This window comes from Colias croceus, chromosome 3 (genome assembly GCF_905220415.1).
Source record: "Colias croceus chromosome 3, ilColCroc2.1".
In the NCBI taxonomy this organism is placed as follows: Eukaryota; Metazoa; Arthropoda; class Insecta; order Lepidoptera; family Pieridae; genus Colias; species Colias croceus.
This window is the reverse complement of record NC_059539.1, coordinates 7,521,815-7,537,337: the sequence shown is the minus strand read 5'-3', so window position 1 is coordinate 7,537,337 and position 15,523 is coordinate 7,521,815. Positions and strand designations below refer to the sequence as shown.

Below are 15,523 nucleotides of genomic sequence, written 5' to 3'. Positions count from 1 at the left end.
GGCCTTTTCAAAAAGAAAAGTAAGAATGGATAGTTCAACAGGTTACTTTGAAAAATCCTGTAAAATAATATTGAAAGCATTTATTTATTTTTGGTAAGGAAGTAATTGCTAAGGAGGTAATATTTGTCCGAAATATTAGTTAGAGATAATTAATAATAAAAAAGATTATTTAAATTGACACTTACTTTATTACACACTTTTTAAATGCAGAATCACGGTACACAAATAAATATTCCTACCAATTATAAGTTCAACACCTTGAAGAGATTTAATACTTTTAATGCGTTATTTATTAAAAGACTATTAGGAATGAATTTATCTAATTTCATTTTGAAGTGAAACTTCTTTATCGAGGTTGGAAAAAAATTTAGTGTAACATTTTTCCGTTACGAGCCATCTTTTACTTAACCCTACCACGCGTGATTCGACGTATTTCTGTAAAGTTGCATATAGTAAATTATTTAAAAAAAAAATAAGGTCATAAAGAAGTTCCACTTCTTACGTGTGTACACTAGTACACTCACACATATTTTCATTCATCAGTCTTAATACTTCGCTAAGAATACTTCTTTTTTGTCATGCTTTTTCTAAATAATAGACAACAAAAAGTTGTATCAATCAAGATTCAAGAAATACAATTCAATTTCAATGTTTTACATTACAAACTTAATTTTGAGATTCATTGGAATTTCGATTCATACTATAATCTTGCGTTTTACAGAAATCCATAGGATCATCCATCTTACTGTAATTACTTAAACCTACGTGAGTCATTGAATCCGCAATACTAGTGGTTGCTGGATAAGAGTGTGACGATAAAGGTATGGGCTGCACATCTTCTTCTGTATGTTTTCTAACTTGACTGTAATCGGCTGCATAGTCTGGTATAGTAGTTTTCTTCGTTAGTTCCAACATTTGATTGAGATACGAATCACTGCCAAGCCGTGAAGACATACTGAAATCTGTAGCAGATGTCTCTAAAGCCATTGATTTCGTTGTGTCTTTTGAGGATGAACTAGCTTCAGGTTGTTTCATTGGATCCAATAAAATATTATCTTTTACTTTTCCAGAAGATCCAAAATCAGGAGGAAGATATGCATCCTTATTTCCTTTTAATAAATCGTGCGGAGATTTCATAAGCGGACTTTGATCTAAACCAACCTTTGTGGATATTGGACTACTGGTAGAAAGAGGCTTCAAAAGAGATTCCTGCATTTTCAATAATGATGGAGATAAGAACATGTTATTAGCGGCTAGGGTAGACTTCGACATAGGATCCGGTATACCTAATATTCCTGCACTAGAGTATTTACTCGCTGAAAATAGTGCGTTAGCAATATCGGCGGAACTCATCATTAAATTCGACGCAACACTAGCAGGAATGGGTGCTGCAGAAGTAGTACAACTTGTCGAAGTACTTGTCGATGTTTTTTCATAGTTACCAATGCCACTTGTGAGACTTTGTAACGAGGCAGCGTATGAAGGCAGTTCAGGCAACTTAGAACCAGATAATCCTGTCGCTAAATTCGTACCCAAACCTGTTAACATACTGTTAGCTGCCGCTAAACTATCGAGGCCGGTGGCACCTAAAGATAACGGTAGGTTAGATGGGCCTAAACCTAATGCCATGTTTGTTAACATATCCAAGCCAGTATGATATGACGGTGGCAAAGGTGTAGAAGACTTTGACGACTTAGACGATGTTGGCAAGACTGGAATATTTAAAGGCGATTCAAATTTATGCGGAGATAGAGAACCTATCGCAGAAGATACGTTTATCGGCGGCACACCTGCTGGCCTACTAACCATTTGCTGCAAAGTACTGACAGAAGGAAAATTAGGAATGGATGATGTCTGGCTAGGTTTAGATGCAGGGATTGGTTGCGGCACTGCCAATAAAGCATCTAAATCCATTTTGTCGTCATTTTCAGATGCGCAACCCAATTCACCTTTAATAAAATGCCAAAGCAAACCGTCACTTTGTTCCCGCGGAAATTTTGGTGTTAACGTGCATTTTAACTTATCTAGAAAAGTTATATCCGGTTTGAAATTGTCTTTGAAATTGACGAAAGTTTCATCAGCGTGAGTGAAATAATATTTAATGCTCCTTTTTATTTGCTCCATTGCATGTGTTGAGAGATGACTATCGTGAATCATATTGTATTGCAATAATAATGGTCGCGGATATTCAGTCGGCCTCTGTTCTGATGGTGGCATTACCCAGAAAAACGTCAAAGATGACTCCAAAACTGGGCTCTCTGGATTATATGGCGCTAAAAAAATAAAAAAATAATTACAGCAACTGGATATGAATAGATAATAGAAATAATAGATTAATATTCTATTATTTCTATTCTTTCACAATAAACAAAATATGCATATTTATTTTTATATTAATGAACTTACAACAAATAACACCAAGGCATGGTGTATAAGATATTTCAGAAGGTCCACGCATCTTGATTTGGTACTCAAGTTGATTATCACAATCTCTTAGACTTGGCATAGCTGGGTTAGTGGGGTGTGAATGGTACCATCCAAGCAGTGTAAGACCAAGTTTCTCTATTTCCATTTGTATTTCAAATTCAACCAGCACTCGTGGCTTGCTATCACTTTTACTAATCAAACATGGAAATGTGTGTGTAATAACTATATCTGAAATTAATGAATACGTTATATTCAGTTATTGGTAGACATACCAATTTATTAATATTCAGTTATTGGTAGACATACCAATTTTCTTTAATTAATTTTTTTTTTTTGCATTTATTCACATTATTAAATTAAATTAAATTACTTAAATCTTAAATTTAGCACAAAACAAAATATCTTACTATGTGTGTTCATATCCCATGTGCCAGCAAGATACCCATATACTTCTTCTTTTTTCAAATGGCAATGTGTATCAAGAACAAGGCTTGCATTGGAGCTTACAGATACTAAAAACGGTTGCACTTTTCCAGCAGTTGAAAATGAAACAGCTTCAATCAGCATATTTGCATCACTAAAATGTAATTATTTAAGTCAGTCAGTACATTCAAATTACATTAATTATTAAGATACAAAAATCCTTAAATAAACAGGCAAATATTTTTAATTTTGCTATACATATTCATCTTTCAATTCAAACAATATAGTTCAGAGAAATGAAACATTATATTTATCATACAAATGAAATAAATGTCTACTTACTGTTGCATCATTCTATTTGGAACTGTATTGTGCTTCATAACAACTCTTTGTGGAGGGGGTTCAGGTGGGCTTTCAACTTCCATTTCTGTCTCCTCTGTAATTAAAATGATGATGATAAAGTTGTATGATAGGTTTAACAAAAACAAAAACTACCTACTTTCTCTATTCTACTTTAAGAAGTCTTACCATCACTATGCATATTTTCTCTTTGCAATTGTTTCTTGCGAAGATATGTTGCTTTGATTGTATCTAATTTCTTTCCTTTATACTTAACCGAGGCCCATCCACATCCAGATCTTTTATCGGGATTTATTATTCTCTTACAGTGTATGGCCCATGCTGATGGGGAACAAAATATTGTTTCTGTTTCATGTGACTTTATTTTACCATCAGCTTGCAAATCACCAACAAATTTTTGGCCCTACAATTAATGATAATTATTCATACATTAATTTAAAAAAAAATTATATTCAAAAGAACACATTTGCAATTAAGGTATAAAAAATAGTTACCAAATACTCAATTGTCATAGCTGCAATTCCTGGCTCTAGCATTTTATCTTCCAAAAGCATCTGCAGGGTGACACCTCTTCCAGGCATGGACTTACTGCCCGTTTGTGCTTCAGACTCCTAAAACGATAATTTTGTGAAATAATGAGTATAAGAAGAATTAAAGCAAATTCTACTAATATTATAAATGCGAGTTTGTGAGGATGGATGTGTATGTGTGGGTTTGTTACTCTTTCACCCAAATACTACAGAACCGATTACAATGAAATTAAGCACACATATAAAGGGTAACTTGGATAAACACTTACTTTGAAAATGGGTGCGAATGTGCGGGCGAAAAGCCAGTACAGTATAAACTAGATAACCCAACTCTATGTTAATAATACAGATTCCTGTTTATCTAGCGTCAGCAATAAATTATAACAATGAATTCATGACAAGTCACATTTATTACAATCAGAATGTATATACCTACATATTTGCATTCTGTTTTGTATTTATTCCTATTTCAAATTTATTAAAAAAAAAGTTCTGGCTGATTATATTTATTTATTCATCGGTTTCTTTTCGCCCAATGTACTTTACTGTACTTTAATAGTAATCTAGATAAGTTGGAATAATATGTTAAAATCTTCTTACGCCATTTGGTACTTAGAGATACTATCAAATAAATATAAATGAAAAGTTCAAAACAAAGCAAGCCCGTAATACAATTATTAACAGTACCTCATCAGTAAACTCTTCTCCACTAGCAATATCATCCTTCTCTTCTTTTTCTTCTTCATGAGGTTCTTTTCGGACTTCATTTGTTTTATCTTTCTGTTCTTCTTTATCTGTATTGGCGCCAACGGATGCTGGTAATTCTGACGGTGTACTATTTGCATATTGTCCACTACCAGACATTAATGCAGCGGCTAAATGAGAGGTTTGCAAATCCTCCATCGATTACAAATACCTATGCCGCAATTGTTAGTAGAGTAACTATGTGATTCTTAGTTATTATTTGACCGCACCACACACAGCACTTGACTATTACACAAAATATATACAAAACATAGTAAATAATCAGCGACCACACTGTATATATTATACAAAAAGTTAAAATATCGAAGAAAATATTAATAAAGTACCTAGGTAAGGTAAACACTTGTCACCTCAGAATTCAGAATTCAGACAATACATACAACTGTGTTGCCAACTTACTTTCGTATAATCTGGTAGGAGCTGGTAGGTACTAAGAGCAATAAATAGGATTCCTTAGTCATTGGTATAATCTCCATTCGTCGATCATTTACGAGCTTAGAGCATTAAACCATACGAGTACCTATGTAGGTATATTCACTATATAATATGTACGCGCGTGTACGTGATTACAGTAACGTAAGATCTTCGTAAGATAGTAAAATTTACAAGTTGTTCCTTAATTTTACTATGTATATTCTAGCAACCATGTCGAATTTATAATGATTAATTTCATTTTCGTCGTGTGTCGTTTATCCACACTTTATTATTATAAATGCGAAAGTAACTCTGTCTGTCTGTTACTCAATCACGCCTAAACTACTGAACCAATTTTCATGAAATTTGTTATGGAGATATTTTGATACCCGAGAAAGGACATAGGCTACTTTTTATCCCGGGAAAATGACGAAATCCCGGAAATCCCACGGGAACGGGAACTATGCGGGTTTTTCTTTGACTGCGCGGGCGAAGCCGCGGGCGGAAACCTAGTTGTTTATAATTAAACCTACGTATAACGTGTCTAAACAACTTTCCGTCCGCGGCTTCGCTCGTTTTACCCAAAAACCTAATAAATTGTATACTCTTTGTACCTATACTTAACCGCTGAACGGCGCCGACAAGCTACAACACGCGCTGGTCAGTGCTGGGTGCTGTCATATTTTGTCTTGGCCTGCTTCAACCTGCTTCCTTTGTGTAGAACGAACCAGCGCTGAAAAGCGCCGGTAAGCGCTTATATGTTTCCAGCTTTCTTTCTGAATACGGCATAATAGGGCCTAATCGTGATAATATAGTGATTGGAATGAAATAGTAGGTATTAATATTAGTCATATTATATTTTAGAAAATACCACGTATTACACAATACATACAGTAAAAGTACTTAATATAATATTTTGTAAAATATAAATGCGAAAGTTTATAAAAATTTATGGATGTTAGTTTCAGTCGAAATCGTAGATCAGATTCATTTGTACCCAGTTAGGAAAATATTTTAAAATTAACGATTATTTTATATATATTATATTTTTTTAATTCAGTAAAAAGTCTAAGGTAAAAAGTACATTTACCACGAATTTACTGAATAGGTACCTAATCATTCGTCAACATTCTGTGGTGACAAGTGATATACTGTGGAGTGTGGTGACAAATGACACTTGCCTGACACTTGCCCAGTGCCCACCAAAAAATCTATTGATGTACCTACGATCATTGAAGAGATTATTTTAATAATAATTTAATGCAAGATTGTGAAATATACCATATTTAGAACAAAAACATCTAAATATTTCATTGAGGAAACTTCAGGAAAAGTTGTTATTAAGTATTTAGTACACTTGAAATACTACCTAAAAATTCGTATCACACTGACTCCGATGTAGTAACTCGAAGAAATAATAAATAATTTCTCCTAATTATGGCTATAGTGAAAACTCCTGTTCTGAAAGTTATTTTATGCGGCGAATATGGAGTAGGGAAAAGCTCTATATTTCGTCGATTTATTAATAACACTTTCCTCCCAAATTCAGACCGAAGATCGACCTTAGGATTAGACCATTTTGAAAAATTGTATCAAGTTGGGGACAAGGAAGTCAAGGTTATTTCCTAATTTAATTAGTATAAAGAAATATATCAATGCCAATTTAAATATATTTTTTTATATAATTCCATACCTTATAGTTACAGTTATGGGATACTGGTGGAATGGAAAGAATAGCTTCAGTCACATCCAGCTACTATAAGTTTGCAGAAGCTGCAATTTTAGTATTCTCTTTGGACAACATCTCATCATTTCATGTACTAAGTCAACATTTGTTGGACATTGTAACTTATGCAGAGAATGCCAAAATTTACCTCTGTGGAAACAAATCTGACCTTGAGGGTAGCTCTCCTCAAGTCACTGATGCTGATATTGAAGCTTTTTGGTAAGTTTTTTTTATAACTTATAGAGAAACAAGTATGGTTTATTCTTTAAGTAAAATTGTAATAATTGTAAAAATTAATTAAATTGTAATAATTACAAATCAATTGTAATACCACATATAATTTATTTTTGTTACAGTGAACAGTGTCACAACCTTATTAGTAGTATTTATAAAACATCTTGTAAAACTGGAAAAGGTCTAGAAGAAATGTTCAGTGACATTGCATTGCAGCTTGTGGAGTCAAATCGATCAAGAATTGAATTACAAGCATTAGACCACAACAGTTTTAAAATTTCACAGCCTGAACCTCAAGATGAGCCATCGTGTAGTTGCTGACTGCATTGAGACTTTATTTGAATCTCTATTGTACCTTTTATAAAGATTTTTGTAGTAAAATTGCTGTGAGAATAGATGTTTACATGCAACACATTTTGTCAACTGCTTTAAAATTTGTCCTTGCTAAGATGAATATTTAACAATCACATGTTATTTTAACATTTATTTTAAGGTTATTAAGGTTGTCTATAAAATTACAGTGATTATTAGTATTTTCTTAAAGGTTGTATTTCAGTATTATGCTTAGAATCAGGTGCAGATACAAAGTGATGTGTATTTAACAAATGTGCATTGTATCTTATATTTTATAATACAAAAAACATTTATTACATTTTTTCATGTAACTTAGTAGGTGTAAATCATAATAATTGAAAGATTGTAATGCTTTAAAACATTTTATTTTACATAATTTCTACTTATGTAGTTTATTTATTGAATCATAGAATATAACAATACCTCTATACATTTGTTTAAGTAACAAACTAATAAATTTAAATTTGAACTTAAACAAGTAACATTTAGTAAGAATCCAGTGCTTTAATTTTATAATTTTACACAAGCTGTGATGATGTCATTTATTTAAATTACATGAGAGGTGGAAGGTCATGGTAAATGTGTAAACAGGTAATGCTAATTTTATATGGGTATTTTATATTTTTGGTTAAATTAGCTTCCATCTATTCCAAAACAATAATTTAAAAACACAATAAAACATGAAATATCAATAACAATTCTTATATAATGTCAGATCTAAAAAATACAATCTGAAATCCTTATTACCTGTTTGTTATGTTTGAAAGCTGTGTTGCGAAGGGTTTTCTTATATAATCAATAATGTATCATGACAAAATTGATGTGCTTCGTATTGTATTTTAGTGTAATTATTTAAATGGCTCTAATTAAATTTGACATAATATTTGGGAATTTCATTTCAGTAGCCATTATTTTTAGTCACACAATCACACATAGTAATACTCTGTTTGAAATAAAAATTGAATGAATATAACAGAACATAAATCATGTAGTTTGATAATAAATTCAGTAGTTTCCTTTCATCTGATGCAGGAACAAAAATTTACGTTTAATAATATAATACATCAGCATCTAACAAAAATATGAAACCTTATCGAGGTTATAATTTAAAATATCACAAAGTCATTCATACGAGTCAGTCGTCTTTATATGCATACAAGAGTTACTAATGTGTACTTAATGTTGAGACCATTGAATTGTTTTGATGTCAACACCCTCCTGCACCATCTCCCATAGAGGACTCATCTCCCGAAGACGCGCAACATGTCGAATTGTTTTTTCTGCTGTGTAATCTACTTCATCGATTGTTGTGAATCTTCCCAGGCCAAATCTGTAGAAAAATAAATTGTGGGATTTTATGTATGAGGAATTAGAGGAATATTGTTTGATTGTGATAGAATTAAAAAGTGATAATATAATCTTATCAGATGCTTTATGTCAATTTTCAGAAGATGATAGTAAATTCCATAGTTTATACCTAATGAAAAGTCTGTGATTAAAAATCAGGCTGTCGATCACTTTTTCATTCATAATTAAAATGAATTTAAGATAAAAAAAATAAAAGTCACGCCTGCATTTTCACGCCAGTATATAGAAGACGTAGTTCTCATACAAAATATTACAACATCGCTTCATCTGGAGAAATTACGTTTTTTGTATATACGAGAATGTACTCGTATAGATTTTAGACCTTGATTGCTTAGATGTTGCCATAGATGTTAACCTTAAGTCTTTAATTAAATTCTAAGGGAATTTTGCAGCATGATGAATATTTTTTCATACATTTAATTAGAAAAAAGAATCCAACCTGATTGAGCTATGTGCTAAATCTTCATCTGCTCCAATCGCTCTTAATACATATGATGGTTCCAGAGATGCTGATGTGCATGCTGATCCACTTGACAATGCAATGTCTTTTAAAGCCATCAGTAAGGATTCGCCTGAAAAGAAATTATACATGACACAATTATTAATGTTCATTTAAAAAAAAAAATAACGCAATATTGAACATTTCTTAAACCTTTTTGATTACTTTTCAAATATGTAGATGTAAAAGAAAGTTTTAAAATTGTACTATGTGCATGTGTGTCAAAGTTTATTTATCTGTAAAAATTTCTAACAATAACTACCTTCAACATATGCAAATGACAAATTAATACATCCAGGATATGATTGTTCCTCATCACCATTTCTTATCACATGTGTCAACTTTGCGTTTATCTTGTCGAGGAATCTTTTTGCCAGTTGTTCCATCCACGCATGATCATACGCCATTTCACGTTGAGAGATTTCACATGCAGCACCTGAATTATTTGTTGTAATATTATGCAATATAACATTTATTTATCAAGTGAATTATTTAGAATTTGATTCACTTATTCTGATTAAGTATAATAATAATTAGCATTTACTCATTTATTACTCATTATAAAATCTAATAAACATAAATTATTATTTTAAATTTTGATAGATAGAAAAGAAAGAGAAGAATAAGCTATGTCCATTTACTATAGAAATATGTTCATTTGCCATCTTATGATTCAGCCTAGCCAACTTGTAAATAAATCTACTGGTAACAGTATATAACATACTGTAAGATACATTCATTTAAATAAATTTGCTTACTGAAATAAGTAAAAACAGTTTTGTATGTAGCACAATGTTCACATATAGCAAAGTACCTCTACTGTGTTTGTCTAATATGTTAAGGTGAGTGTGTGAATTATAATAACAAACATATTCAATTTTGATACAGGAATAACAAATATTACACAAGAAGCTAGTGAAATAATGTGGATTCAATCCACACAATATTTTGGTGTAATAGTCTATATCTGTAGTAGTAAGAGTTGTACAATTCCTCTGATTTTATATAAAGTATATACATAGTATTTACCTAGTCCAACAACTAGTGGGGTTGGTACTGTGCCACTCCTCATTCCTCTTTCCTGTCCTCCACCACTTTGGATGGGTTCAACACGAACCCGAGGTCTGCGTCTAATGTACAAAGCGCCTACACCCTTTGGACCATAAATTTTATGGCCAGATATGGACATCAAGTCAATATTCATTAGATTCACATCAAGAGGTATTTTTCCCATTGCTTGTGCTGCGTCAGTGTGAAAGAATATCTTATTTTTCTTACATATTGCTCCTATATCAGCAATAGGCTGTTTAACTCCTGAAAATTTAAATTGATTTAACTTTTGCACAATGCCTTATTAATGTTATCATTCACATAAAATGAAAATCTTACCAATCTCATTATTAACAGTCATGATAGAGACCAAACTCGTTTCTGGAGTAATAGCAGCCTCTAAATCTTCTAACTTTATAATACCATTTGTGCCAACAGGTAAATATGTAACTTTAAATCCTTCTCCTTCTAATACTCGACATGAATCTAGTACACACTTATGTTCCTGCAATGTAATATCAATGTATTAATACCAATCATTTAAACAACAAAATTTTTAATTTTTATTATTAATTAAAATCTTAAAGTTGTAAGGAAAAATATCATAATTTTGTATGTAAGATGGAGGACCATCTTAGTTTCATTTATTAATGTAATAATGATGAAATTCTGTAAAAAAAGATACACAACAAAATTCTTATTCAATTTAAATGATTGCATGAATGATGAGTAATTATTTTTCTAAGAAGATTTCATGGTTTTTCTTTTTCCTCAATGTCATGTAATAATTTTTTATTACATATAAATTGTGTTTTCTCAAGTGCAATTATTGTAACATTATTTACATTCTATTGAAACATGTATAACACTTTAAACAACTTTTGAATGTTTTGTTTTCTCTCTCTCTTCAATCACTCCTAGATCTGAATGAAAGAAAATACATACACAAACATTTTGTAACTCAAAATGGTACAAATAAATGATTTATTTATTATTATTAAACTTTCACTTATCATTTAACAAGTAGTGTATTTTATACATCACTCACAATCTGTGTAGTAACAACATGCTTTTTTCTTGGTGCATAGAATCTTGCTACTCCTTTGATTGAAATATTATTTGATTCTGTTGCTCCAGAAGTAAATATTATTTCTTTAGGATCAGCACCAATCAAATTTGCAACTTGTTCTCTTGCTTTCTCAACAGCAGCTTCACTCTCCCATCCATAGGCATGGGTTCTTGAATGAGGATTACCATGGTAGCTTACAAGATAAGGCAACATAGCATCCAAAACTCTGGGATCCTATAAATCATACAATTTTAGAGTAAATATGCAGGAGGAAACAAATAATTATGCGTAATATAAACATGATAAAGGTAATAGCTAACTAAACGATCCGAAACGAAAATAAATAACTGTGAGGTTATTTTATTTAACATACCATTGGTGTTGTAGCTTGTGCGTCGAAATATAATGGTCTTCCGATTTCCTCATGCTTTAGTGAAAACTTATCAGCGTCAACTAAAAAAAGAATCAATATTAGATTTGGTAATTATGTTAAATTGCATCACTATATTTTGAGCATTGTTTACCGGAGTTTGATAAGGATCTTGTTCCTTGTAAGATTGTACGAAGCGCTATCTCTTGTTGAGGTCTCCTATTAACTCCAGATTTTGTGAAGCCCGGTACCACACTTTTAATTATTACTCGAAACATTTTTACTATTTTTTAATTTTTAGATGTGTTTTCGAAGTCGTATGTATCTTGTTATACATAGTACATACCGACTGTCATGTGCGCAGATGACAATGACAAAATATATGAATTGAGAACATAGTGACATTTTGACAAAGTTGATTGCCATAATAAAAATATAAAATATTATTACCACCACAAATGATTACGAAATACGAGCGCAAATTAATCGTAAAAACACAGAATCAGAACAACAGATTTAGAAATTGGTTTTCACGAAAGAGTAATAATTATCTTGACTTAACTATGTTTACCTATTTCGTTTCAATCCCATATCGTACATAAGCGTACAGTACGACTACGAGTGAGTAGGCACAAAGTACGCGTAGATAAACTGATTTGAATGGGGATACCTTGTAATCTTATATTATAATACACGCAAATACGAAAATTATACCACAACAATAATTGATTACATATTTATTCGAATATATCATCATATGTTACAAGAGATCTCTTAAAATCCTTTGGAGGAGGTTGATTACGGGGTGTTGATGATGGAGTCCATGAGCCTTTGGGTTGCGGTGGCTTCTTAGCAAATGTAATGCGCCAGCCCTCCTCACAGCCATCTAAAGTGCATTGTCCTTGGTTTGCTATTTCTGGAGTGTCAAACGTCACAAATACCCTGTAAAATAAAAAATAATTATTATCACAAGACATTCTTATTGTATGCACATGAATGTACATAATTTAGATAAAATAAAATATTCTTTATATAAGTGTACTTACTTTTCATCATCTGGCTCTTGTATAAATGTGAATGGTTCAAATGATGCCAGTCTGCGTCTCAATACTTCTTCAGTAATGCCTGTGCCAGCAATTTGTAAAGTACTGCTTTTATTTCCAGTAGGAGGAGGAGCTTCAGCTCCCACAATGACATGTGGGCCTTTTTCTTCCCTGAAAATTTTTAGGAAATATGTATTATTTTAGGCAATTTTTTTATAATAGTGTTCATTAACACTAGACCTTAACACACTTTAGCCAAACTGTAAAGCAAATTATTCCACTACAAAGAAAGATATTGCTAGGGAACATAATCAATGAAATAAATAGATTACAACAATTATATTTAATACAAAGATTTTCATAACCTTATCTGCATTATTATTTTAAAATTTGATAACTATTACTCTAATGCTAAAACATTATCACTTTTAACAGTTTAAAAAGTGCCTGAATTCAAATAAAAAATTAGTTAATTAACTTTGCATACTTCTCTCGAGCAGTGACAAATGAATCATATAAGTATTTGACTCGTGGAGCAGGCTTTTCTTCAGGTGGTGGAGGTTCCTGTGAAGCACTAAATGGCTGGTATGATGCTACACCACCAGTAACTCCTGTTGAGCCACTTAGTTTTCTTTCTCTTCCTAAAGTTTAATCACATAATAATAAATAATGAGCAAATTCCACAATTTTACAAACATATTTCAGGCACTAAGGCGATTTGAAATGTGTTATCACATTAAGATAAATGACATCATACTATGACATTTGTTCTATCCAAAATACGAAAGTATATCTTACAAACCAGTATGTACACATCCATAACAGTCAAAAATTTACCTGCTCGGGGTCTTTTAAAGGTGACATTTTGCGGTTGCGGCGGTGGACTCTTGATCGCGGGAATTGCACCGCTTTTAATGAGTTTCCTAGCAATTTCCCGAGCGTCCCTAGCTTCAGTGGGTCGTTTAGGTAGGATTGGTTTTTCTGGTTCTTGCTTCGGAGCTTTCAAGGCTTGGAGAGCTTTTTTCTTTTTTTTAAGTTTTTGATATTTTGCTTGTAGCATTAACTCTTCTTCAGTTAGATTTGAAGGGAAATGGAGGTATACCATGTTATTCGAAATATTTGTAATTACGACTAAAATGTATGTACAAAGTTGTGAATGATATTATTGTGTATAATCACTATTATACGAATTTAATGTCGTCCTCAAACTACTGTGTTATTATATTACTCCTTTTCTGCAATTGAATGTTTTATATAAATTATAAGTTGATTATAAGACTCACACAATTCACATTTCACAAATGCCAACTGTCACTGTCATTGAAAAATCGATTCAATTTTCAAAATTTTCTAATGTCAAGTTGTCATAAAAATATAGAATAGGTATACCTATAACTGAGTCGATAGGTACATATCAAACTCCGGTAAGTCCATCCTAATGCCTCTTTAATGCCTCCTCCACATTACTTGCGAAGTTGAACGAGGTTAGATGAATAGAATAATGTACACTACACACTCGTTCAACTTCGCGAGAAGCGCATAGTTACGTTCATATTCAGAACGAACTTCGGGTAACTTCGTGCCTTTTGACTCGGGCGCAAAAACCGACAACAAACGGAAGTCGGCCGAGGCGAGCCCGGCGAGGTAAAGTTGCACGAAGTAAGCCGAACTGCCTCTCTACATTATTCTATTCGTCTAACCTCGTTTAACTTCGCGAGTAATGTGGAGGAGGCATAATAAAAATATTTCTGTAGCCTAATTTTTGTCATTTTCGAAGCCAATTTTTTTGGTAATACAACTAACTAGGTGACCTATAGCATCTAAGGTTAGACAACCAATCAGAGCTACGCTTGAGGCGTGGCACGAAAATTCGCAATGCAAGTGAGTCTGACGTTGCCAGATAGGATAAATTTGTTATAATAATGCAGCAAAATATAATTTTAATATTTTGGTCGGAACCGGGAGAACCGGGTTTCATATTATTCAGACCCGGTTCTGTCCTGTGTTGCGTTGTGATCCTGTGTTGTGCATGCCCTACCCGTCACTTTACCTGCCGTCACTTTAACTTTCGTCACTTTACCTCCCATCATTTTAACTTCCGTCATCTTACCTACCGTCACTTTAGCTTCCGTCACTTTACCTCCCGCCACATTAACTCCCGTCACTTTAAATTCCGTCACTTTACCACCGGTCACTTTTGTCATTCGTTATTTTAAAATAAATTTAAAGTTTCCCTTTACTATCTATGTATAAGTTTCTATTCCCTAAGTCGAAATAATTTTTACTTTAACTTTCACTTTAACTTTAACTCCCGCCACTTTAACTCGCGTCACTTTACCTCCCGCCACATTAACTCCCGTCACTTTAACTCGCGTCACTTTACATCCCGTCACTTTATTATCTATAAGTATCTATTCCCTAAATCGAAATAATTTTGACATTAACTTTCACTTTAACTCCCGTCACTTTACCTCCCGTCACTTTAACTCACGTCACTATAACTCCCGCCACTTTAACTAGCGTCACTTTAACTTTCGTCACTTTACCTCCCGTAATTTTAACTTCCGACACTTTACCTACCGTCACTTTAGCTTCCGTCACTTTACCTCCCGCCACATTAACTCCCGTCACTTTAACTTCCGTCACTTTACCACCCGTTACTTTTGTCATTCGTTATTTTAAAATAAATTTAAAGTTTCCCTTTACTATCTATAAGTATCTATTCCCTATATCGAAATAATTTTGACTTTAACTTTCACTTTAACTTTAACTCCCGTCACTTTACCTCTCGTCACTTTAACTACCGTCACTTTAACTTTACCCCCCGCCATCCAGGTTCATTTCAGCATGGAACGACAACGGCAAGAAGGAACTGATAGATCTCTCTCGAC

At 32.7% G+C, this 15,523-nt stretch overlaps 4 protein-coding genes across 4 annotated transcripts; 1 reads left to right on the top strand and 3 right to left on the bottom strand.

Moving 5' to 3' along the window:
* Positions 1-168: 168 nt before the first annotated feature.
* LOC123705807 (MPN domain-containing protein CG4751) lies at positions 169-4,851 on the bottom strand. Its single transcript, XM_045654834.1, has 7 exons — positions 4,428-4,851; positions 3,705-3,821; positions 3,379-3,613; positions 3,193-3,286; positions 2,835-3,004; positions 2,407-2,655; positions 169-2,273 (listed from the first exon to the last, which is right to left on the bottom strand). Exons 1-7 carry the CDS (start codon positions 4,641-4,643, stop codon positions 667-669), a joined length of 2,688 nt encoding a protein of 895 aa, XP_045510790.1. The 5' UTR covers positions 4,644-4,851; the 3' UTR covers positions 169-666.
* Positions 4,852-6,106: 1,255 nt separating this feature from the next.
* LOC123705925 (ras-related protein Rab-14) lies at positions 6,107-8,116 on the top strand. The gene is made up of 3 exons (XM_045655025.1): positions 6,107-6,536; positions 6,620-6,864; positions 7,002-8,116. Exons 1-3 carry the CDS (start codon positions 6,357-6,359, stop codon positions 7,198-7,200), a joined length of 624 nt encoding a protein of 207 aa, XP_045510981.1. The 5' UTR covers positions 6,107-6,356; the 3' UTR covers positions 7,201-8,116.
* On the bottom strand, positions 7,583-11,944 carry LOC123705923 (cysteine desulfurase, mitochondrial). The gene is made up of 8 exons (XM_045655023.1): positions 11,744-11,944; positions 11,593-11,672; positions 11,199-11,453; positions 10,490-10,655; positions 10,130-10,414; positions 9,363-9,536; positions 9,041-9,173; positions 7,583-8,563 (listed from the first exon to the last, which is right to left on the bottom strand). Exons 1-8 carry the CDS (start codon positions 11,865-11,867, stop codon positions 8,410-8,412), a joined length of 1,371 nt encoding a protein of 456 aa, XP_045510979.1. The 5' UTR covers positions 11,868-11,944; the 3' UTR covers positions 7,583-8,409.
* A 367-nt stretch (positions 11,945-12,311) lies between these two features.
* LOC123705924 (negative elongation factor E) lies at positions 12,312-13,892 on the bottom strand. The gene is made up of 4 exons (XM_045655024.1): positions 13,470-13,892; positions 13,120-13,273; positions 12,636-12,803; positions 12,312-12,531 (listed from the first exon to the last, which is right to left on the bottom strand). The coding sequence occupies exons 1-4, from the start codon at positions 13,735-13,737 to the stop codon at positions 12,327-12,329; spliced, it is 795 nt and encodes a 264-aa protein (XP_045510980.1). The 5' UTR covers positions 13,738-13,892; the 3' UTR covers positions 12,312-12,326.
* Between the last annotated feature and the right edge of the window lie 1,631 nt (positions 13,893-15,523).